Genomic DNA, 26,705 nt, shown 5'->3' on the forward strand with positions numbered 1-26,705 from the left:
CTTGGTGCTTATAGCAAATAAGAAGGAAGATCTCAAATTAAATGAATTTCTTGAATTTTTAGTGTCTACATAAGGTTTTGTTAAACACATCTTGAAAAATAGCAGTCTTATGACAATTTGATTATAGATAAAAAGAGTAAACTTTGTTCTTTTATTTTGAGTCAAAAGTAACTGTCGTTCAAAATCATTAGTTGACGGCTACCTTTATTTTAGGGCGTTTGTTTGATAAAAAGTGTAATTCATGGGTGGTTCCTCAGATATCATCTACGTCTTAGTTTGAATTATTCTAAATTATCAAACCATCGAACCTACCAGCATTTATTTCCATTTCTAGAGCGGTTTTTCGGGGCATTTCCATCTTTCCAGCTCTTTCAGGTAAGAGGTTAATTTAGATACCGAGGGCCCAGGCAGTTTTTTCTCTGATTTTAAGTAGGATGACGTGCCTATCAAAGGTGAAAACCTTACCCTTCTGGCAAATTAATTAGAATAGGTATGTTTTCTAGGTGATTGGTATGTACATGAGCAAACGCAGCCCTGGGCGCATCTTTTTGACCCGTCGTGGAGCCTTCTTCATCCAGATCCTTGGGTCCTCCCTGTTTTGAGGGAAGGGTGCAGCTGGCCCCTTTATTTCTCAACCACTCCTCTTGCAGTAGACTCCTTACCCCTCCCATCGTATGTCAACAACCAAGAGGAATTTGCAAACTTTCAATTGGAAGCTGAATCCTTATTTGCAAAGGATGATATAGAGGGAATTCATATTCTTTCCCCTGGCTTTTATAATTGTCTTTTCCTAATATTGGAAGTTATCAGGGCATTGGGGTTAAATTCTTGATTTATCAAATGCAAGAAAATAGAAAGTACCTTTTGATTGTGTAATTTTCCTTATAAACCTCCTCATTGATACTGGCTGTCACAGGCCTAGCAGACAGCCTACTTCCAAGTCCCTCTGCACGAAAGTTCCAAAAGATTTCTGATATCCATGTTTGGAGGCAAGGTGTAAAAATTCAGATGGCCTTGTTTCAGCTTAGCACTTCCCCACAAGTATTCAGATCTTGTGAAATTTTATTACAGTATCACAGTTTCAAATCGTGTAAAATTCTGAAAAAGAAACTCGCCTCTTGGTGTCTTGCTAACTTCTTCGTTAACTCTACTGGCATAGTCTGGAGGCTGAGGCTTCTGTATATGTAAAATACCTGCTATCTTGGCACTTACAGAGAGTTGACATAGGAAACTTCCAACTACTTGCTATTTCTCATTATGTACCTGTTTCTGCTTTTAGAGTCTTCTTTACCCTCTCTTAATCTTCTGGCTTATTAAAAAAATCTTTGTCATTCGTTCTGGATACATCTTGAACAGTGTTAGGAACGGGATAATGATGAGTGAATGACCTTTTGTGGTCACAGTTTTGGAAAGATGTTTGAAGATCTCTAAGCCTATCAATGGTTTGGTTCAGAGTATTTATGCGAGTGGTCCTTTATATATTTGGACGGTTCTTCCAGATATTCGGTACCTTTTCTTCAACTTTTGACCCTTCGATGTTTCTAGTCTTTAATACAGCTTGTTCATTCCACTTGCCTTTGCCCTTGCTACAGCTTTTTTTTTTTTTACTTTTCCAAGCCAATAAAATTTCCTCTGGTTTATTCTAATGATAAGCCATCCTTGCTTCTCTTTTCCTTTTGATATTTTCTTGGCTATGAGAATTCCAATACCGGCGTTCTGTATTATGGTGTGGTCCCCTACCAAATGTCTTTCCCAGTAATTCCTCTGTAGTTTAAGGATCAGCTTGCTATTTCTTACCCGCCATATATGTACGTTTAATGTTATGGTGAACCAATTCCCATAAAACTAAATGCCAGAAAATGTAAGTTCAACCAAACCCAATAAAACTAAAGGGAAATTTACCTACTGAAAAAATAAGATTTGTTGAGAAGGAATACAGCAATCCAATATACTGTATATGAAAATGAGTTTCATGATTTAAGATGAAAATATAGTTGTCTGTTACATAGCATGGAAATGAAACTACTCAGATTTTCATAGCACCTCTAAGTTGAAAAAGTATAATTGGGAAACTCAGAACCGTAGCAAGACCGTTGTAGTCATAACGTGGTAGAGGTAATGTAAAACATCATTAGAATATCAAAACTGCAATGGTTTAGCAGTATCATATAATTTTAACCAACTGATTGAATTTCCTTCGCAATAGATATAATTTTCCAACCACTTTCATCAATTCTGTTTTATGATTGGACACTAAGAGCTTCTTACAAAGAGTATATATTCTGGAACAATTCTATCTCTTTTCCTTTTTTTTTTTTGGGGGGGGGAATGCATTGGACATTGATCATGTTTTAGCTTCATCAATGATTAGCAGCCTGTCCCTGATATTTCATTCTATTAAAAGATATATGTAAAATCTTAAGCAGATTGGAATGGCATATTTAGTGATCTTTTACATTTGAATTGTTTACAATTATATAAAAGGTTGAGCCCGTCGTTCTTTTGAATGAAAATCTAGTAAACATAATCGATAGGTGTTCCTTTCTTGTGCGTAAAATACCGAGTAAAGACAAACCCTGGTTCAGTGATAATTGTAGACATGCTTATTTGGAAAAACATGAGGCTTATGGAGGTGTCAGTATATATTATCTATAAAGACAGCTGATTTCTTAGCTCCTTGGTTGTCTGTTGTTTTTTTCCAAGTTAGCAAAAATAACTTCGTTTAGCACTTTTTGGAGAAATAGTAATGTTACTCCATTAGGTAAATGTGTCTATGTTAGCCCTAGCTCTTCTTGATGCCACCCAGTATCCATAACTTCTATAGAGTGGAACCTCTACATCCAAACGTATCTACATCCGAATTTTCCAACATCCGAAGTAAAATTCGAGCAAATTTTTTATTTTACACCCGAATTTTATTTCGACACACGAAGTAAGCAATTTTCGTCGCACCGGTTGTATCCGAATTTTTCGACACGCGAAGTACAATTCGAACACGTTCCTACTCTACACCCGAATTTTTTTTTCGATACCCGAAGTAAACAATACTCGTACGTGTAGTCGGTGCTCATAGCGCCTGATGTGTTTTTTATTTCCGCCGATAGAAGGCAGCACTTCGACCTCGGAGGGACCCTCAATTAGCGCGGCTTGGGTCAGTCCTCTGTTCTCGTCGGCTTCTTGCGGTTGTGCCCTGTGCGTTCTGCTATTAAATGTGTTTTAATCGTGATTTTTTACGTGCATCCTTTTACGGTAGTTTACGTAAAGTATGGGTCCTAAAAGGCCTAGTTTTGCAAGTGTTAGTGGTAGTGGTGAGAAAAGGAAGAAGGAAATGCTTTCTTTAGACGTAAAGCAGGAAATTATTGAAAAACATGAGCGTGGCGTCCGCGTGAGTTAACTTGCTAAACAGTATGGCCGTAATATGTCGACGATCTCGACAATCCTTAAACAGAAGGAAGCTATTAAAGCAGTGAAACCTTATAAGGGGATCACCATTATTTCAAAACGCCTTAGCCCTATCATAGAAGAGATGGAACGACTTCTGCTAGTCTGGATCAAGGACAGAGAGATTGTTGGCGACACCATCACCAAAACCGTCATCTGCGAGAAGGCGCACGCCATCTTTACGGACTTGAAGGAGGAGAGCTCTGGGGGTGATGCTGGGGAGAGTTCAACCGAACCTTCCTCAGACGATTTCAAGGCATCTCGTGGCTGGTTTGAGAAATTTAAGAAATGGTCCGGGATTCATTCAGTTGTTCGCCACGGAGAGGCTGCTAGTGCGGACACAAAGGCTGCAGCTGACTTTGTCAAGAACTTTGAAAGGATCGTGCTGGAAGAAGGCTACGTAGAGCTGCAAGTGTTTAATTGTGATGAAACTGGGCTGTTTTGGAAGAAGATGCCGAGTCGAACCTACATCACCGCCGAAGAGAAGAAATTGCCTGGGCATAAGCCAATGAAGGATCGGTTGACTCTTGCCCTATGTGCCAACGCTAGCGGGGACTTTAAAGTCAAGCCCTTACTGGTTTACCATTCAGAGAACCCTAGGGCCTTTAAGGCACACAACGTCGATAAGGACCAGCTTCATGTTTTCTGGCGATCCAACTCGAAGGCCTGGGTCACTAGGCAGTTCTTTGTGCAATGGGTTAACCAAGTATTCGGCCCTTCTGTGAAGAAGTATCTTCATGAACAGAAATTGCCTTTAAAGTGCCTGCTATGCCTTGACAATGCACCCGCTCACCCCCCCGGACTTAAAGATGATATCTTCCACAAATTTAAGTTCATAAAGGTGCTGTATCTTCCACCGAATACTACCTCTATCCTCCAGCCCATGGACCAGCAAGTCATCTCTAATTTTAAGAAGCTGTACACCAAGCACTTATTTAAGCAGTGCTTTAATGTCACGCAAAGCACCAACTTAACTTTGCGTGAATTTTGGAGGAGCCACTTCAACATCGTGCACTGCTTGAAGATCATAGATCAGGCTTGGGTGGGATTAACTCGACGGACCCTCAATTCTGCCTGGAAGAAGCTGTGCCTGATGCAGTTTCTCCCCGAGATTTCGAAGGTTTTGACCCCGAACCTGATCCCATGGTGGGTGTAGCGGAAGACGTAGAGGAAATCGTTTCCCTTGGCAAGTCCATGGGTCTGGAGGTCGACGCAGATGACGTTACGGAACTCGTCGCCGAACATCACGACGAACTTACCACAGAAGAGATCAAGGAACTCCATGCTATGTCTGAGCACATGAGTGATGACGAGGAAGGGATTGAGGAGGTAGAACATGTGTTAGGTTCGGCGCATATAAAAGAGGTGTTAGGAAAATATCAAGACGTGGTCGACTTCATCGACAAATACCACCCCAAAAAATTGCAGGTTTGTCGTGTAGTTGCTCAGTTCGATGATGTTTGCCTAACTCACTTTCGAAACATTCTGAAAAGCCGTACCAAGCAACTATCTATCGATAATTTAAAAAAAAAAACTACGAAGCGAACTCGTGATGAAGAGGATGTAAGTGATTCAAAGAAAACGGCAAAGAGTGAAGCGAAAGAAAGTGAAACAAAGAAAACGGCAAAGAGTGAAGCGAAAGAAATTCAATCAATTTTAAGTGTAGAGAGTGAAAGTGATTAAAATTAATCATTAAAAAGAAAAAAAGAAAATGTAAAAAAATATATAAAATAAAAAAATAAAAAAAAGATAAGCCAAGTTATGTTAAAGTTCACTTAGTGTAAGTTAGAATAAGTTACGGTAGTGTACGTTTATCGTAGTTAACCTCTCTACCTCCTCGCCGCCCGTCCGTCCCCTCTCTGCGTAGCAAGACCAACAACACCTGCGCTGGAGTTTCTAAGGTAAAGCGACGCTAAAAACCCGTTTCTTATTTATCATTTTTTGATAATTCTTCTTTTTTACATGTCTATTATCTAATTTAGTGTGCATTATTCTCATGGGAAATTATGTGTAGTAGTTTATTAAGAAGTTATCATAGGTTTTTGGGCTCAACCATGGATTAATCCTATTTCAATGTATTCTTATGGGAAAATTTGTTTCCACATCCGAACATTTTCTACATCCGAAGTTGGTTGTGGAACGGATTAAATTCGTATGTAGAGGTACCACTGTATTACTAAAGTTTTTGAACGTCTTTTGGCAAAACGTGTAGGTAGGTATGCTTAAGGTAATCATCCATTTTAAATTTTGTAGTTTGGCTTTGGCAAAGGCCTTGGAGTATGTGATGCCCTTCTTACAATTCCCAATGTTGTGTAGAAATTCCTTTGATTGTGGTTAGGAAGTTTGAATGATTAGTCTTGATTTTAGTGCTAATTTTAACCGTAGTAATCACTGTCCTTTGTTTTCAAACTTGAACAGATGGGAGTAGGCGGGCCCTTTTATTAACAAAATTATTGAATTTCCAAGTTACAAATTGCAAAACGTAGTTGTTGGTGGGCACCATAGAGAGTATAGGAACGTAATATTTCATGGGCTTCGGGCTAGTGTTCTCGGTCCCTTTTCATTTTACATACACTGTATATGTGGTTTTGTCTAGAAAACAAGCATGTTGCATATGCAGACAGTGCTACACTTTTTGTATTAATTCCATTGCTTAATCTGTTAATAGAGATCTAGATAAGAATAGTGCATGTTGCAAATTATATGGCATGAAGTTGAACTCTTAACAAATCTCAAGATAGGATTGTAAGTAGGTCGAGGACAGTAGCTCCTCAACATCCAGTCCTTTGCTTTGGTAATGTCTCTTTAAATGATACACTTTATATTAAATTCTAGGTAGGATTACTGACTGCAACTTTACTTTTGAGAAGCACACAGTCTGTTTTTTCTCCAATTGCACAAAAAACTTGCTTTTTGAAAGTATTTGCAGATTTTCGGTGATCAGTCTATTCCAAATAAATGTTTTAATTATTTCTTTCTACCATATTTCGAGCATTATTCTCCTGCCTGATCTTCAGCTGCAGACTCTCATGTTAACTTGTTGGATAGCAACTTGAATTTTATTAAATTTCTTATTCTTGATCTGGCTGGATGACAGTCTCTGACGCTGTCCCGTTGTTCTGTTAATTATTTGTGTGTGTGGCATATAAGATTTCTCTTAATTCCGACAATCCACTGCATTTTTAATCAACATCATAACTCTAACATGTTGTACGTAGTGGTTGGTATGTAATTAATTCTACCGGTCCTGCATTCTTCATCATAAGGCACAATACTAGATAGTACTCCAAAAATATTATTTCAGCTGTGACCAGATTGTGGAATGATTTCCACATATCTGGCGATTAAATTGGTGGAACATCACGAATTGAAACTTGTTGCAAATACTTTTCTGTGCTTAAATATCTCTTTTATAGTTAAAAATGACTGATCTATTTCAACGTGGTTGTTGATCTTAGGATAGTTTATATTTATTATTCATTACTTCTTATATGTAGTTTATTTGATATTTCTTTATTTCCTTTCCTCACTGGGCTGCTTTCTCTGTTACAGTTCTTGTGCTTGTAGCATTCTGATCTCCAACTAGGGTTGTAGTTTGGCTAGTAATGTTAATAATGAGAAAACAATCTTTGAATTATTCTTGAAATGTTAAGAAAACCTTCTTAGTAAACTAGGCTTAATATTAAGCTTCTTGTTTGATCATCACATTCGTAAGAAAAATAGTTTCATAGAACAGGATATTAAAACACAGAGTCTATTTCAAAGGGGATCTGTAAATTTCTTTTTATTAAGACTTGTCTATTACTTATAACAAAAATGGTTAACTAAATTATACACCTCACCAGTAACCCCATTAGCATTGTCTTTTTTTTCTCATAATTCTTTTAAAGACAAAATTTCCAAAGGATTAATAAATATTTCCCATAATGATATGATTCATTAAGTTTAAACAATATGATTTCCAGAGGATTAATATATATCACCTTATAACATTATTCCTGGATTATTTAGGACCTTCTTACGATTTATCAAAGATTAATGAATTTCCCCTTAGTGTCATGATCGTTTAAGGGTTGTTGCACTTTCTAGCTGACATAATCTCTATGGACTAAAATTTCTCCTATGACCTTTTCAAAGTAGTAATGACCTATCTCATAGTTTTATTAAGTATTGGCATTTCATATAAAGAATAACGAACATTTCTAAACCTTCATGGCATATCACCTTAGGATTAATATCATATATCCCTATAGCATTGTTCCTTAAGGATAAATGAAATAACAAATGACTCTTCAAACAAAGAGAATCAATTACGGAGAGAGAAATTAAATGATTACAAGCTGAGTAGACAATCGAGTGCTAGAAGTGAATCTATAAAGACCAGGACCTCCCAGGAAGTCATCGTAGGTCCTGGCTAAGATATAACAGAAATGGATGAAAAGCCGTGCAAGTCTCAAATTATCACTTCAAACTACTTATAAATTAATTGTATTAAGTAATTCATGAGAACTTTTGTAACTTTCAGACAAGAAAAGTTCGAACACTGACCTGTAAAGATGATGCGATCTTAGAGAATATTTGTTTACCAAATTGTGCCACTATCCAATTTATATAACTTGTAAAAGCTTTTTTCATTATCTAGATAATTTCTTCAAGTAGCTAATATAAACATATTTCCTAGCAAAGTCTCTTAGATCATTGTTCTCTCTGCCTAAATAAAAATTAGAACAAATAACCATACCTTAGAAAAGTATAGATTGATTGGTGATAAAATAATTCAGTAGATTTTGTTAATAAATGTGTTCTAAAACAGCAACCTGAACATCTTCTTGGCAGATTTTGCGATCAAGTTTACAATAATTTCGCTTTTCTTAATCCATATATATATATATATATATATATATATATATATATATATATATATATATATATATTTATTATTATTATTATTATTATTTGCTAAGCTACAACCCTAGCTGGAAAAGCAAAATGCTATAAGCCCAAGGGCCCCAACAGGGAAAATAGCCCAGTAAGGAAAGGAAAGAAGGAAAGATAAAATATTTTAAGAAGAGTAACATTAAAATAAATATTTCCTATATAAACTATGAAAACTTTAACAAAACAAGAGGAAGAGAAACTAGATAGAACAGTGTGCCCGAGTGTACCCTCAAGCAAGAGAACTCTAACCCAAGACAGTGGAAGACCATGGTACAGAGGCTATGGCACTACCCAAGACTAGAGAACAATGGTTTGATTTTGGAGTGTCCTTCTCCTAGAAGAGCTGCTTACCATAGCTAAAGAGTCTCTTCTACCCTTACTAAGAGGAAAGTAGCCACAGAACAAATACAGTGCAGTAGTTAACCCCTTGAGCGAAGAAGAATTGTTTAGTAACCTCAGTGTTGTCAGGTGTGTGAGGACAGAGGAGAATCTGTTAAGAATAGGCCAGACTATTCGGCGTATGTGTAGGCAAAGAGAAAGAACCGTAACCAAAGAGAAGGATCCAACGTAGTACTGTCTGGCCAGTCAAAGGACCCCATAACTCTCTGGCGGTAGTATCTCAACGGGCGGCTGGTGCCCTGGCCAACCTACTACCTATATATATATATATATATATATATATATATATATATATATATATATTTATATATATATATGTGTGTGTATATATATATATATATATATATATATATATATATATATGTATATATATATACACACACATATATATATATATCTATATATATATATATATATATATATATATATATATATATATATATATATATATATATATATGAAAAGGGTATCTGTGGTTTGTGTTTTACATAAAATAACTCACTTGCATGTTCGTACTAATTATGATTTGCATTTCAGAAAATTAATTGTTTAGAATCCTTGATGTTATTAAAGCTCCTACCAGGAAAATTCCATAGAGTCAGTTATAATCACAGGTTCCTCAAACCGAAATGTATTCTGAGTGAATAAAAACCACTCCATTATTCCCTTCAATTTTCTCTGTCTTAGGTTTGGTTTTTGTAATATGATGGCACAGTTCTTATGAAAAAAATTTGAATGTATTTATTTCATATGATAATGCCAATAATTTTCATTTACTGTCTTGAGTTCCCCTACGAGTATAATTGCATTTGTTTAGAAAGCCTTTATTGCTATCAACATCCCCTCCCCCGCCTTTTCAAGCGATTTTTGTATATAATATTTGTATATCTTCATCAATGTCTTAACCCTGATATTTCTCTTTTTTTTTTTTTTTGTATCATGATTTAGTCATTTCATTTTTTTTTTTTTAAAGAGAAGTGTATGGAGAATTCTTTTATTTTTTAAGCCGTATAATTCTTTGCACAACAAAGTTCAGGTTTGGTCTTTGAAAAGGTATAATCAAGAAGGGCATTCAAGAACTTTAAATCCACATTTGTTTTAATCTCATAAGTTTTTATTGTTGTTGATAATCATAGGATAGATCAAAGACAAATTTCTTCCGAGTCTCATATCTATCTCTTTTAGATATAGAATTCCCTTTTCTTTTCTAAATTTTGACAGGTTCTTTTTAACATAGTTTTAGTCAAGGTCCTTTAAATAGAACCTTAGTTATAGTGTCACGATACCAATGTACATTAAACGTTAAATCACCTACAGTAAGTGACATTACATATCAACCAGATATGTGATTCATAGTAATTTCTCTTCATTCACCTCGAGATCGTATCATTTCGTTTATAAAATGAAGCATTGATAACAAAATCAATAGAATATTTAAAACGTTAAAGGAAATATTTAATTTTTTTGTTTTTACAATATCTTAATTATCTTCTCAAAAGTAAAGTGTTTAGGATGAACTGTAGATACTAATTTCTCTAACTAATAAATGGCAGATATCAAATACAAGGAATCATTCTGTGTATAGTTTTCTTGGATTCTGGTGCCCAAGAAATTTGCATACCTGTATTTCGAAAAACTACTTATATATTTATAAAAGTTATGCAAAAGTGTACTAAAAGATAGATGAATATATATCCACCTGCATTGTCGTACGTTGTGACTTACTTGATAGGTAAGATGTACCATCTTCGTAAGAATTCATGACCTAAGTCACTAAGAACTCTATTATTTTAACGTTCCTATATGCGTCGAGCAGAAAAGACGTAATATTTTCTTAAAAGGAAACAATATCTGCATTTTAATACTCAAAGTTCTCTAATTATCGTCTTCTAGGACACTAAAATGGGAATATTTCTATTTATGTGCAAAAAAAAAAAAAAAAATAAAACAATAACTTGGTGAATAAGTCTTCCAGTTTCGTTGTACATTCTGAAATCTTTGTCTCGGACGAAACACGGAAGTTAATCGAAATGAGTCGAAGCAAGAAAGTGTGGAGGTTGCAACACAACCAGTGCCTCTTTGGCTCGCTTCACACGAGAGGATATTTTAACACGGGAAAATTTTCGCTCGCGAGGAGGCATGTCTTCTTACGAGCGGATTTTCCCCCTAGTGGCCTTGTAGTTTCTATAAGCCACTACATTTGAAACTCGCGGGTTAGCAGTGCATAAGGCTAGTAAATTACTGCTGCTCGGAAATTCTTCCGAGCGGTTAGCCGGTGAAAGGCCCATTGTTCTTCATTGCTTTCTAATCCACGCGAACAAAATCCGCATCGGACCTCGAACCACTCGTATGAAGCGAGCCATAATGCACAGGTAAAGATTACTTTGTAAAATAAACGATTTGCCGTATTTCGTTCAAAAGAATCTCCTGAGAAAGAGCTTGGGTTTGTTTTTGTAGGGTTAAAATTCTTCTCACTGGATAGAAATATTGGCACATGTACTCTTACAGCCTTTTACCTTACTCATTTGTCTAATACTCTAGATCTTCTAAATGAAGCACTATATAGAAATGAGAATAGCAGTGTGAATCTGATGTTCACTGTACAAACAATGTAAAAGCGCAGAAGGCAGAAATTGCAAAGCTTTTCTTGAAGAAATAAATAGTTATGTAACTATCTTCAAAGGAAATGTTAATTTTTTTCCTATTATTCTCCTTAAAGATTTATGAAAAAGTAATGAAGTTCTATCAGGAATTTAGTAGTTAAGCTAAACACCTCTAACCCATTTAGCTACAAAGGTTAATGAATGTTTTGTTTTTACGTATATCCAAGTTATTTTTCATGTAATGTTCTTGTATTTAATTTTGTCAGTCCTAAAAAGGTACCCCTCTGTCCAGTATTTTCTATTTCTATTACTAAAATTGGATCGAGGTTAATTTGAAGAGACAGTATTAACTATGCTATTTTACATTTTCCCCATTTCGTTTCTCATTAATTAGCCTTTACTTTATTGCAATCTCGATGTGATTTGGAACTTAATTGTTGTTGATAGCTAGCGTTGTAATATGGAGAGAAAATATTTGGCCATTTCAATTGTACCTGAACAGTTTATAGTTACTTCTTCGCTATCTATACCTTACAATGACTTTAGTACCATTTTCACAAACGCCATCCTTACTTTTCTCTGCTTATATGCAGCTTATTTTGGTATTTTATGGATTATTGTTATGGAATAGCAATTTCAAAGAATACTAGAAGCCTTTTTCATATAAGCTGCAGTCAGTTTTCGAAAAGTTTTCCTTTACTTTTTCGCCAACTTTTTTTGTGATTTTGCTTTCCTCTTGTTTTCAGTTGAAGGGCCTTTTTTTTTTTTTGGGGAAAGATCATTATCACAAAAGTGGCTTTTCTATGAATCAAACCCAAGTAAGTTCCTGAATAACTAATGCCTTAGTATGTTTCCCCTTACACCATAAGAATGAAACTTTTTGCGTTCTTAAAGAACCTACTTTCGAATATATAAACAGTAGATGACTCAAAAGATATTTAGTTATATCGGTATATTAAGGCATAACAGTATATATCCCCAATAATAATAATGATGAAACACCCCTAAAAAAACTATGCATGCGCTTTATTCTCTCACAGTTTTGAGTGGAAGGATTGTGTCACCAAATGAAGAGTCCCTATTCAGACAGTTTTTTTTCCCCATTGATACTGTACGTCAGAGTAAACCTTTAGTACGAGAAAATTTTCCTTAGTATATATCGATACCTAACCTACGGAGACGGGCGGTTTCAATCTAGCTCGCTGCAAGAAATTATTATTATTAGCCAAGCTGCTGTAGAAATTTTGTAGTCATTCAAGATACGCCGATTATCTTTTCTGTATGTTCCTGTCATATGATCGAAATGAAATATGAAAATGGCCATGGTGGCTACTGAACTGTGTAACTTTTCCTGTATTGAATTACGGCTTTGTAAGTTAACCTTCTTGATGAGTCTTTATAAGGTGTCTTGTGTTTGCCACATCTGAAGTGACTGGATGGAAATCATCTATCCTGGATTGATCTGTTTGGTACCTGGGGTTTGCATTTTACGACCTCAAAATAGATCTCCTTAAGCTCAATCCCATAATCTTCCAATTTTCAAAATGTGTTTTAATTTTCCCTTCACCATTATTTTTTTCTTCCAGATTTAGACAATCATGACACAATTTTGCTTTATCAGCTCCCTTTGTATGAACCAATCATGACACCATGCTGCTTTACCAGCTGTCTGTATGGAATTATGGCAACATGCTGTTTTACCAGATGCCTCTTTATGAACCAATTATGGCACTATGCTGCTTTACCAGCTGTTTGTATGAACGAATTATAGCACCATGCTGCTTTACCAGCTGTCTGTATGAACCAATTATGGCACCATGCTACTTTACTAGATGTCTGTATGAAATTATGGCAACCTTTTGCTTTACCAGTTGTCTGTAGAAACCAATTATGACACCATGCTGCGTTACCAGCTGTCTGTATGAACCAATTGAGACACTGCTACTTTATCAGTTCCCTCTGCATGGAAGAAATATCAAAGCAGGAGACTTCTTTCCTTTTAAGCCTTCAATCCTATCAAAACTATTTAATTTTACGTCTCATCTATAGCCATTCATCTAATGCTTATATCTTTGCCTTTCATGATGACATGAATGAAGGTTATATTAGTTTGTAATTTAGATCTTATTAGTTTTTAGGAATATTGATATGTATAGATATACTTTGTTAGTCCTTATTCTGTTTTAGTTGTACTTGAACTTATTACGCAATTTTCGAATGGCCACTTTCCGAGTCTACAATTTATAATTTTATGAATGAACATTGTATTAATGAAAAGAAGTCACATATATGTTAAAGTATTTAAAAAGCTGATACAGTGTCACTATTGGGCGCTTTTTTCTATTTAATATCTAATAACGTCATGTATAATAAAAAAAGATTCAGGCTATTTGAATAAATTGATAATGAAAACTTTTCTTCCTTGAGGGACCCTAAATTTGTATACGGAAATAATTTAACAAGGCAACAACTGACGGGCGTTTAATGTATCCCGTATATCCTAATTCTACTGACTTTTCATCCACTACACTTAGAATGTGAGAAGATGCCGATTATCGAGTCTGTCTGATTCTCGCAAAGCAAAACTTCTTGTTTTTCAAGGCAGAATTACGTAGCTTCGCACTTTCATACCTCTTAACCCTATAATAGCCTACATACCTACTAACATACCCCCTTTTTGTACTGTTCGAAAAAAAATTATATTTCACGAATTAATTTTGGAATTAATTATCTTCACAGATTTGACTGTGCACAGGATATTGTTTTGAGACTAAAAATTTACCGTAAATGATAAAATATTGCTGTTTTCGTCGTTTTGAGCGCTTTCAAGTTTTACCTAAAAATTCAAGGTTTACCTTAAGTCGAAGAAAAAATTTTAAAATTTTAAAATGGGGATTGTTCCTATCGTCCAGGGATGTGATTATTCTCGTTTGGATTTGTATGGCATGGAAAGTAACAGCTCAAGTTATACACCCTCTGCTCTTGTGCTTAACATCAGCCTCAGAGACCAAAACATATAAGCTTAAATCTCCGCTACACATTTCTAAGTAAAGAAAAAGAATAATAGTCGAACACATTATAAGTTATGTACTATGAGCAAGAAGTGAATTAAAATTAAGTTAAAATTCCTTACAGCTAGACAGTTGTACAGCCATGATTCCATACACCGAAGTTTGCTTGAAGACATTTTTTTTTTAAAAGACCACAGATTTACCCCTGGGGGAGTTGTGCACGTTCCAGAATTGTTGGCGAGAAAAAATATGACCATGTCTATTGCATCTCCATTGGAGCCATAGAAAAATAGGTCCCAAACGCGTAGTTTATCATAATACTGTTCCTCTCCAGCTAGGAATGAAGTATTTTGTACACATTCAAACCGAAAAGGATTCAAAATCGAAGCAGCTTCCAACGAATATCCCCAAGTGGCTAATGTTCCTCTACAAAAAAACTCAACACCAGCAAGACCTCTCTACAAAAATCAACACCACCGTTGAGACTACTTGGAGGGTTGAGGCTTGATTTATCACAGATTTCCTTTTACGTCCAGTGTCGTTGTGCGTGTGTCAGACCAGTTCTGCTTTCAGCTGGTCTGTCGTAATGTTTTCCACTGTGTCGTTGTCACTGAAGTCGTGTGAAAGAGATCGGTCCTCGTCGTGTTCAGCCCCGTTTGTCGAGGAGAGGATGTTGCCGTTGGCCTGGTCCGGGCTGGGGATGTCTTCTACCTTGCGTCTGAATATTAAATAATAAATAAATTGAAAAATTATTAAAATGATAGAAGATTGAATTGTTAACCTCTATATTTGCGCATATATATACTGTACAGTATATATATATATATATATATATATATATATATATATATATATATATATATATATATATATATATATATATATATATATATATATATATATATATATATATATATATGCATATATATATATATATATATATATATATATATATATATATATATATATATATATATATATATATATATATATATATATATATATATATAAACTATGTGTTTGAAATTAGAGGAATAGCTCATTGATAGCAGTCATAATTTACATCAAGATATTATTATTATTATTATTTTTATTATTATTATTAATATTATTATTATTATTATTATTATTATTATTATCATCATAATTTTTGTTATTGTTACTAGCTAAGCTGCAACACTGGTTGGAAAAGCAAAATGCTATAACCCAAGTGCTCCAACAGGAAAATAAGGAAATGGAAAATAATCTATACTGTATATAAGCAGTGAGCAAGAAATACTAAATATCTAAGATCAATAACACTGTTAAAATAGATCTGTTATTTATAAACTATAAAACAAGAATTATGTCAACCTGTTCAACAGAAAAGCAGTTACAAATAGTTTGAACTTCCGAAATTTCACCAGATTAGGAAGGCCACAAGTAAAGTATATGATTCCCAAACAATATTTCTTTGAACATACCCATTACCCAGATTTCACGAATGAACATGAAAAAACACTCACAAAATATTAATTTATTACATTGGAGACTAAATCGCAAGGTACGTTTCCATAGTTAAAATCGGAAACATGCCCACGACGGAAAACAATTGTTACTCGAATTCAGTTAAGAGAAATATTCAAGTTATGTGTTCTATCTTTTAAAAATTTATGTCCATATTCCTAAAATATTTAGTGGCCTTTGGCTTTTACACGTGTGTTTAAAATCTCTTTCCCATAAAATAAGTATATTTATTTGCCTAGACAGCAATGATTTAAAGAAGCCAAGTAAACTCCATAGAATCTTACTTTTCCAGAATTTACTTACAGAGCACTGTCAAATATTAAGCCCCTAAATATTATTACCAACAAACATTAAGCCCCCAAATGTAACTGCCATTTATGAATATTTTAACAATTTCTACATCACCAAAATTCACCGAAGAGATCATTATTATACGAGTCCTAATTTGAGACTTGGTGCAACAGAAGGGCAGAGCAGATATTTTTGTAAACATACGAAATCTGGATGCTACTACAATATACCACTCTTTTGAAATATATTTCATTGTCGTAAAACTTGAGTTAAATTCTTGAAATGTCCGAAAGTTCTTGAATCAGTATCTTACCGAATATTTTACAGTATAACAACAATGACACTATATTAATCACCGTAAAATAACTAGCTATCCCATTAATTTTTTACAACCAATGAAAGGCATTATTCAATAGTTTTCATATCTTCAATTTTAGATATCTGCGAATTCTAGAAAACTTGGTAGCGTACATATTTCACATCCAGATGTAATCGTATGTAAAGATACACAAGTTTATTCGCATAGGAATTCCACTGTATCTTACGAAATCATTGTAAGTTTTTCTACCTTAATTACTGCAGTTGTCTTATCTGTTGTTCCCTATGGCTGTGAAATGAAGTTAGACTTCTCAATGAAAATAGAATTATTTCTTACCTGTGGCAACGTCTTGTAAGATTCTGTGTCTCGACGTAGATAGCTCTCTTCACCTCGCGCTCCACCTGTTCGATATCCGCGTCCCCATCAATCTGAGAAATGATAAATTCTTTTGTATTTTGAAACATCGAGAGAGAGAGAGAGAGAGAGAGAGAGAGAGAGAGAGAGAGAGAGAGAGAGAGAGAGAGAGAGAGAGAATGTATCTCGCGATCGAGTTATGCTTTGCTAGGCCAAGTCTTGGTTTTTTTTTATATTTCAATTTTTTCACTCGTTCTTATTTTTATTTTAATAATTTTTACACATGCTTACATACACACAAGTACGCTCCTCCCCCCCACACACATTTATGCATATATATATATATATATATATATATATATATATATATATATATATATATATATATATATATATATATATATATATGTTTGTGTATATATGTGATATATGTGTGTAATATGTATGTTTATATATGTAATATATCATGTATATATATATATATATATATATATATATATATATATATATATATATATATATATATGTATGTATATTATACCACATATGCTATTAGAGGCTGTGGCTAATGGCTCAAGAGTACGAGAATCATTTATATTTACAATTTAATTACAAAATGCCATCAAATGCAAGTACCTAACGCGAAATAAATTTTTCTGAAGATATCATAAGTAAAGACATCTTTGGATGTTAGTAAAATCAACATTAAGAATTCCTCACTCACTATTCTTAATCGATTTTTTTCATCGAAGGCCTTAAGCATAGGCAAAGTGACATCTCGGTAGATGGCTAAACGTCTTCTAGCGGCTGCTACGTTGTCGTCCAGTCGGTTCTCTCTCCTACCCAAGTTTCTCCCCAATTCCAACTCCGAACAGTCGATCAGCAGCAGAGGAGCAATTTGGTGGAACTGAAAATTTATTGACTGAAAGACATTTTTTTTCACATCTCGTAGGTTATAAATAGAGAATATTTGTATTATAGATACAAATATATTCGTATTTGATATACATACATACATACATACATACATATATATATATATATATATATATATATATATATATATATATATATGTATATATATATATAAATATATATATGTGTATATATATATATATATATATATATATATATATATATATACATATATATATATATATATATATATATATATATATATTATATATATCAAGTATGTATATATACATATATGTATATATCAGGTATGAATAAATATATGTGTATATATATACATATATACTGTATATATATATATATATATATATATATATATATATATATATATATATATATCATATATACTGATTTATTGGAAAACCGTGGCTTTGGGAATGATGCGTTTCCTGGCAAAGAAAGACAATACATCTGAATATTTAGGTCATATAAAAAGACTAACACGGGTAAATAAATTAAATATTTACAAAAAAATAATGTCCTGGGTATTTGAATTTGTTAATGAAATAATATAGCTGTGAATGACACCTTTGATAAAGTATAGGGAAGCCTCCTATTGTATTTTGCTCTATATAATAAGTGGATTACTAAAGAAAATATAACTTTCGTTTATGTTGCTTAATCTATGTACAGAGGTTTAATCTAGGCCTTTAATATCTTTAGGGAATGGCTCTTGATGGTATGATGTGAGCTTTATTTAAACCATCCTACCACCAGTAATACTGTTAGTTATAGTCGAAAAGATGCTAATTAATTTGTTTTCAAAGCAAACTCATATATGTATTTACTCGACCTTATATATACAGTATATATATATATATATATATATATATATATATATATATATATATATATATATATATATATATATATATATATATATATATATATATATATATATATATATATATATATATATATATATATATATATATATATATATATATATGTATATCTTGCTCAGTACGGTATGGTTTTACCTCCTCTTCGAAGGTCTGCGCTTGTATAACGTCCTTCGGGAATCCTACGATGACAATGCCCTCGTGAGACTTCAACGCCTCCAAACACTCTTTTAGGATCTTAAGGATGAGGTCCTGCAAAGGAAGAAATAGTTCAGTTACTGAACTTATGAAATAATGAGAAGGTGTGATCTCTGACAGACTCAAAAGTTTCATATTGATGAGGTGTTGGTGATGTACATTTGGACACAGGAATTTCTGAGACACCTCGTGCTAAGTGCACCCTGACACATCCATACTGCTTGACGAGTTCTTGTGTTTAGCCCTCCACACCTGCTTTGTCATCTCACTCTACACAATCAGTTTGGTTACTCTCCTCACATTAAGGGTGTTATATGGTGCATTTTTTCAGAGGTGTACCAAGAACTCCTGCGTCCAGCTGTACCTTAAGGTGCTATAGGGGAACAGTTTCAACTAGTCAAAGCAGAATATGCTTATGATATACGTTGGTTCTCTATTTCTAACATCCACAAAGATTAAAAGGTATATCAGTAAGCGTTTAGTAATTCTAATTTTTCATTTATTATACAGCCATTTTAACTGTGAACATGTATTTAGTATAATTTGCATATATGTATCAAAAGTAATATTGGGTCAACACAATTTCATAGTTTAGTTATAAAAGTAATTTTAGATATATAAAAAAATTATTTTCCTCATATTTGGCTTAAGCAAAGTTAGTGCATAGAAGTAAAATTTAAGGTTAGATTTCCTTTAAATTTAAAATATTATTAAAAATGAAAATGATCCGACAACAAACTATCAGTGATAAAATTTCATCTCCAAGATTCTTGTTATTAGGGTTCTTTTGTGAAGAAGATTACTAAATCTAGAAGAAAATAGCATACTCTTAGCACTTGGGCCGTGTCATAAACGTGCTTCTTTCGCGGTTTTGTAAATCTGGCTATGCAACTAGCGCGGGTAAAGAATGAGTGATCAATACTGAAATAGGTTCGGTTAAGTTACTTTTGTTAACGTTTGTAATCTAAACAAAATATTATTCATGAATTATTCAAATAATTTTCTGTTACTTTCAAATTACTGTCAAACTATGCCACTCGCTTAAACTTCTCTTTTCTTTGATTTCTGGAAACTAATAATTATTTTCAGATTAAGCTCTTTCTTTATTTTTTTTTTACATTATAGTCTTGATCATGTGTGAAATTACTTGCCTGAGGTTGTGTAGTACTTAATTTAGGTTAGGAAAGGTCAAATTTTGATGTATTCCCATTTTTGCGAAAGTTGAAAGGAACCCAGCCGGTTAAACCCTCTCAATTAAGTAGGCCTTTGAATCAAATGTTTTTCTATGCCTTTGAGCTATTTTATAGAATTTTGTCCTATCTCTCTTTGAGGATTTGCAGAAATAAAGGATCTGGGTTACGCATTCCGTCGGCCATTGCATGCGTTAATTTCTACATAATCGATTTAATGTATCATTTAAATTATGGATATCATTAACATCTCACTTCAGTCATGCACTTGTTAGATTCACGACCAGAGAAATATCATTATAGTCACACCAAAAGTGTGGTATTACAAGTAAAATATAAAATCATTTTCATATTATTTAAGCAAAAATACCACAGACAATCTAAACAGTAAACAAGAATGTGACTATACCTACAAAATCAAATGTACAACTTTGTTTAAGATTTCATTTGTTACCCATCATGTGTGGGGTTAAATATTTTCCCCGAGCGTCCATACCTGAGGAACAAGCTCTCCCTTCTTCATGAGGTTTTGAATCATAAGGACTTTTTCCTCGGGCAGGTCGTTGTACGACTCAGGGTCCTCTTTCCATCTGGTCACGTGATCTCGGAGGAGCTGCCCTATGCCCAAACATGCCCATCCAGGGTAGAGGTAGGTAATTCCGCTGACTATTCGCCACTTGTCGCTCCCAGGGCCACCTGCAATGGTCAGAACTGCTTATGGAAGTTTCATCAACTATATTTTATTATTGAACACTGTTGTTCTTCAAAACCAATTTACACTACATTTGCTATTCGTGGTGTAATTGATCGTATTTATAATGCTTTATCATCCGTCTTAACTTCTTTTATTCATTATCATACATACATACATACATACATACATACATATATATACGCACAGAGACACATGAAGTTTGGTGGAAGAGGATGCTTTTGATAGAAGGCAATAGAGAGGGCGTATCAGGCAACTGATCCCTTAATGTAGGGATAACAGTTGGAAAGAAAGAAAGGATATATATATATATATATATATATATATATATATATATATATATATATATATATATATATATATATATATATATATATATATATATATATATATATATATATATATATATATATATATATATATATATACAAAACACATTGCAAATTAACAGCTACTCATTTACGCTCATGTGGAGATTCAGTTTAGGATTGAGAACATTTTAGCTCACACAGCTTTGATCTAGTTTAGTATTTTTTTTTATAATTCGTGTCGTTTTTTATTTATTGTGTCATATGTAGTTGGTGATATAATTCTTATACTCTTTCTTTGTGTTCATTCAAATATTAGACCTTAAAAATATCATCATTGGTGATGAATGATTGATTTTTTTAGTTTTTAGTTTGATTTCAAAAGTTCATTTTAGAATTAAAAGTAATCACTTTTCATAAAGTACAAAAATGAAAATGATAAGAGGGCAAAATTGTTATTCAAATAAAAGGATATTGACAAGAGTTGACTGGAAATGGGCAAGATTAAAGGAATAGCCTGTTTAAAGGGAACAAAAATTAACAAAGAAAATAACAATGTGAAAAGTATTTTATTAAAACAAGGGAGATTATTCGGCCCTATAAGTTGAATTCGACTCTTACAGATCTGTCCCATTTGAAAAGTAAGATTTCCTTATATTAACGACGGAGGATTATTGGATAGAATTCAATAACTCACAAATTTGCAGCTAAAGATTGCAATTCATAATAGTTCTAAATTTCCGTTGAATAGTGACACGATCGTTACAGTACAATTAGTCCCAGAGGACACTTACCCCTTTTGACAACTACCCTCCCCTTGAATTCAACAATAGTCGGTTAAAGTTATGATTTTAACCTTACTTATAATAATTATTATTGTTTATAACGTCCAAAAGTCGTCAAATGATCTTTTAAAACTCTCAGCCACTTTTAGAACTCGTATTATTCCCTGTTTAACACTCTCGGTTGCTTATAACAATGTCAACTTTCTCCAGACTAAGATCATGGTCGAAAATTTCTTCGAATATTTTACAGAAGTTACATCCCAAAATAAATATGGAATTTATTACAAAGGAAAGAGGAAAATAAAAGCTAGTGTTTGAAGGATACCTGTTTCTTAAGCAAAAGGATTTAGACAACAGTGTCTGTGAATGTGAGACATGCAAAGCACAGGAGGTGTTTAGCAAATGCTGGTTTCTGTCACTCTAACATTTGGATATTTCTAACGTTTATTAAATGAGACAAGCTTTAAAACAAATAAAGCTGGCTCAGTATGCAGCTGGTTTTGATCAAGAGTTTTCTATTAGAATGTTACAAAGCGAATGAGATCACTTGTTAACAATCATGAAAATCGAGATGTTTTAAAACACTTACGTAGAATTGTATACAATTTACAATTTTACATGAAATGTTAAGCCTTTTTTTTTTGTTATAATTTTTGTCTATTGAATATTTCTATCAAAACAAAATCTTAATTTGTTTTAAAAATTTCCTTTAACTAATAGGAACGGGGGAAACAAGCGACTTGATGCTGTGATAATGTTTGTTCATGAGCTGTGCCTTAAAATTTTATCATTTATTATCAGAATTTTTTTTTTCTCAAGGTAACAACTTTTAATGCCTATTGTTGAATTCAAGGGGTAGTTGCCCTAAAGGGTAGTTGTCCTGGGGGCAGAATTGTCCTTGGGGGTAATTGTCTTAGACCCATACTGTATATGTAGAGAGCGCACTTTCTAGTGACTAAAACTTTACACGAAAATGCTATTGTCAATTTTTATAGACAAATTTTGCTGGAAAGAAAACCCATTAACGTTTACAGACGTCGATACAGCTGCCAACAAGAGAAAACAGGAATAGAGAAAGGGCATGCTGCTGTCAAATGAAAGAACAAATGATTTGATGAATTGTGTCGTCTTTAGTGGCCTACTCAATTCCAGCTGATTACCACCTAATTTCCATAACTCCCTTATTATCTAAAGTTTTTGAACGTTTTTTGGCAAAACGTTTTGATAGGTTTGCTGAAGGAAATCATCTGTTCCCTAGTTTGCAATTTGGCTTTCGTAAAGGCATTGGAGCATGTGGTGCCCTTCTTACATCTCCAATGCTATGCAGAAATTCCATGATTGTGGTTAGGAAGTTCATATGATTGACCTTCATTTTAGTGCGGCCTTTGACCATGTTAATCATGAGGTCCTTGTTTTCATACTCAAACAGTTGGGCATTGGTGGGTCTTTTCTTATATATATAGCCTTCTCGTAGACCATTAAAGTAGATTTCTTACATGATATATTAAAATATATTAAATGACTATTACATGTGGATGAGTGTTATAGGGAGATGAAAAGTTTGATAGGGGAAGGGCACTAATACTGGTAGTCTGGACAGATAAATTCATATACATGTGGTGGCTGATCATGTGCTTTAACTGAAATTTGCATGCTGACACTTTCGTTTCTCCTCAATTTAATTTTGGTTAAAGCTCTCTCGACATTCATTGCTGGTCTTCTGCTATCCAGCTCTTTCTGTTACCTTGATGATGAGGTAACAGGTCTTGAAGCCATCCTTGTATCTCTTGCATCTCTCCCCCAGAGAATGATAGATTTGGTTGCATTCTTCATGTATCAGTGCTTTGGGTAGGTATACGATTGACGTGAACTTCATGACTTGACTTAGTTGTGCCCTCACGAGTAAAACTTCGATTCCGGTGACCTTACAGTATTCGAAGATTTCACAGTTCGGTATCTTGTTCTTCCATAACGTGTTGCAGGTCTTGACAAGACATGTAAAACCGTTCAAGTTTCTTCAGGTACTTTAGGTACCATGCCTAGGTCTTATAATTTTATGATAAGGTGATCAACCAATATGCGTAGACTGCAATCTTAGCGCTGAACCTTGTCCATAGTCTACCCACAATCAATCCTAGAGTCCGTTAAATGGAGCTCTGGCTTTGCTGACGCAGGCAGTGGCCTAATTTTCTATTCTGCAATAGAACTAGTTGTCGATTGTCACTGATATTGATAAAAAGATTGCGAAGTGGTACTCCTGGCATTGTCCTAGAAAATACATTGGTCTTCTTGATACTGATGATAAGTCATGGCAAGTGACAGCTCTAGAGGAACTGTTGACTGTAATGAAGTTAAATGCCTATCACACCTGTTCACGGAAACCGCAGATGGTTGCAGATAGAGCATCGGCCAAGATCTGGGAGGTATCCATACTGTATGCGTACTGTCTCCGAGGTGTCCATGTGTATGTCTGCTGTGATCCGCCGGCATCCACAGGCAAATATTAAAAGGATTGTATGCTCCAGTGAATTGGCCAATCCGTGCGGATGAGCAAAAGTTCGTTGATGAACAAAATCTCTGTTGTATATGCCGGCCCCGTGATCTTTCTTTACTGCCTCCGTCAATCATGATCCGTACTCTAACCGCAGCATCCGTATCTCCTTCCTGGCTCTGTGTTCTTCTTGTTTTCTCTCTCACTCTTGCAGTTTCCAAGTGCAAGGTGACTTTTACCCGTCTTTTCTCTGCTGTCATGTCCGTACTCTATGCAGCCATCCACGGCATCCATGCATAGATGTGATAGGGGTTCTGGTCTGGGTTAAGCCCAGCCATCATGAAAGAGAAGTGCCATCCTTAGGATGTACCTCATTCTAGTTGGTGCCTTCAACCGTTGCAGGTTGAATATGCCCCCACCCATCTTGAACCTGATCATGACATCCTTGTCAGTTTTCGAAGGCACCAAGAAGTATGACAGAAAGAGAGTGAAAGCATAAATTCAATTCTCTCGTGTATTTGTTATTCACATTTATGCATTTTGCATAGAAAAGTTTCTTCATTATCAGTACTGGCGTGTTAGAGCTTTTTATGAAAACTAGATTCAATCTGTAGGGTACATATAATTTGCCGGTATCACTCATTAAAATGCAAAAGAGAGCAAAATTAGGTGATAACCATGAATTTATAATTGAGATTCAAAATGCCTCGGGTTTCCTCATTTTTAGTAGCAGCACCAATTTCTGCAACCAAATATTTCACGGAAACTCACCCATAAACAAAAGACAAGGAGGAAGCTGTGATTCATCCGGATTGATGTTGATGGAAGATGCGGAGAGAGCCTTGTTCTGTCCCATTGGCACCATGTTTCTGTACTCTCTGTAGGACCCTACAGAAATTAATAAATGCTTAGATATTTAGTTTAATGCATAAATAAAGATATAGTTAAATGAACAGAGATAAGGATATCCTGCATATGATTGCACAAAATACTGAAGCGATCGAGTAACATATCTTCAACGTATTAATAATAATTTCCATTGTGACGCTATCAGACCTTTACTTTAGCAGGCCATTATTTGAGAGTGAGTTAACTAAAATTACGAGGTGGAAGAAAACACACTTAATTAGATGTTACCCTTATACCCACCGACGGATGCCCTAGACGGTGGAGGCAGCGTTCGAGGCTCCAAGATTTTGGCATGGGCTCTCTGGACATCGCGAAACACAGCCTCGTGACTTCTCTCTCCAGATACCTGATTAAAAGAAACGTAAATTTTCAAAAGAAATGGAATAGAAATGAGAAACCTGATACACGAATTTGTGCATATCTTTGCTTTCTTGTGATTGATGTGGTTGAACTACGTTTTCACATATTACGCGTTTCTCAAGAAGTTGTCTTTTCCAAAGGATCTGCCAGACGATTATATGTGATACTGCTACTACTTCTCTCTCTCTCTCTCTCTCTCTCTCTCTCTCTCTCTCTCTCTCTCTCTCTCTCTCTCTCTCTCTCAGATGTTATTGATATTTATAGATGATTTGATAATATGAAAAGAAAAGAAGTTCAATCTCTCCTCTCACTGGTGACATACTGCCAAATTATAAATGAAATGCAATCATAAAAAATTATGGCAAATCCAGTTACAGAAATTTAAAAGTTCCAGTCCGTTTGTAAATGAAACTATGTCCCCAAGTAACTGTCAAGCCGAGAATTTAATCCCTTTTGATAAGTAAAATATCTTTCAGACGTTGGATGACTTTATTTATCAAGCGGAATTTAAGATTTACGGAACATTGAAATTTAATTTGAAAAATGATGTTTAATCTATCTATAATTGGAATAAAACAAAGCAAGCAGATATAACTCACCACAAAGAGAAGCCCCTGATTATCGTAATGCTCGCAGACGGGGAGGACTTTGTTGTGGAAATCGGAGAGTTCTTTCCTGGCCGCATCCAGCATGAGGGTGCCCATTCTGGCCCCGGCCTCCAGGTTGTTCAGAAGAGTGGATTCTCTCCAGTCCAAGAGGATGGCGCCGTCGATATTCCCCAACTGAAGGCAAACAAGAACACTCTTAGATGAAGAGCAACCGATGCCATCGATCCTAAACTCTTGTGGTTGGGGTCAGAAGTGTTGGCAGAAAATTTTTTCTGTTGTTCTCTTTGTATTAGATTTGTATTGGAGAGTTTTCCGGAATTAGCAAGGGGGCCTTTAATCTTTGTTGAATTCGCAACATTCATTATTTTAGTATTTTCGAAACTTTCGAACCTCTATCCTGAAACTATAGGGGTGTATACCGTACTAATTCTTGTTAGCCAGTTTTTAGAAAAAAAATTAATACTT

At 34.4% G+C, this 26,705-nt stretch overlaps 2 protein-coding genes across 7 annotated transcripts in view; one reads left to right on the top strand and one right to left on the bottom strand.

The window, feature by feature from the left end:
* Positions 1 to 26,705, top strand: part of LOC137656626 (uncharacterized) — a 265,028-nt gene that overhangs the window by 5,234 nt on the left and 233,089 nt on the right. Inside the window, exon 2 of one of the 4 annotated variants that reach the window (XM_068390823.1) lies at positions 20,627 to 20,716. The exons of the other annotated variants lie outside the window; for them this stretch is intronic. The gene's annotated coding sequence lies outside the window, so the exon portion shown is untranslated. The remainder of the gene's footprint in view (positions 1 to 20,626; positions 20,717 to 26,705) is intronic. 4 annotated transcript variants of the gene reach the window in all.
* LOC137656675 (adenylate kinase isoenzyme 5) overlaps positions 12,209 to 26,705 on the bottom strand; it is a 143,274-nt gene continuing 128,777 nt past the window's right edge. For all 3 annotated transcript variants that reach the window (XM_068390871.1, XM_068390880.1, XM_068390862.1), the window contains 8 exons: positions 26,232 to 26,414; positions 25,513 to 25,618; positions 25,135 to 25,251; positions 20,564 to 20,763; positions 18,818 to 18,931; positions 17,587 to 17,769; positions 16,845 to 16,936; positions 12,209 to 15,110 (listed from right to left, as the gene is read on the bottom strand). In XM_068390871.1, the coding sequence (XP_068246972.1) occupies positions 14,945 to 15,110; positions 16,845 to 16,936; positions 17,587 to 17,769; positions 18,818 to 18,931; positions 20,564 to 20,763; positions 25,135 to 25,251; positions 25,513 to 25,618; positions 26,232 to 26,414 (1,161 nt within the window). In that variant the 3' untranslated portion in view covers positions 12,209 to 14,944. The remainder of the gene's footprint in view (positions 15,111 to 16,844; positions 16,937 to 17,586; positions 17,770 to 18,817; positions 18,932 to 20,563; positions 20,764 to 25,134; positions 25,252 to 25,512; positions 25,619 to 26,231; positions 26,415 to 26,705) is intronic.

The sequence above is a fragment of the Palaemon carinicauda genome, chromosome 1 (genome assembly GCF_036898095.1).
Source record: "Palaemon carinicauda isolate YSFRI2023 chromosome 1, ASM3689809v2, whole genome shotgun sequence".
Classification (NCBI taxonomy): Eukaryota; Metazoa; Arthropoda; class Malacostraca; order Decapoda; family Palaemonidae; genus Palaemon; species Palaemon carinicauda.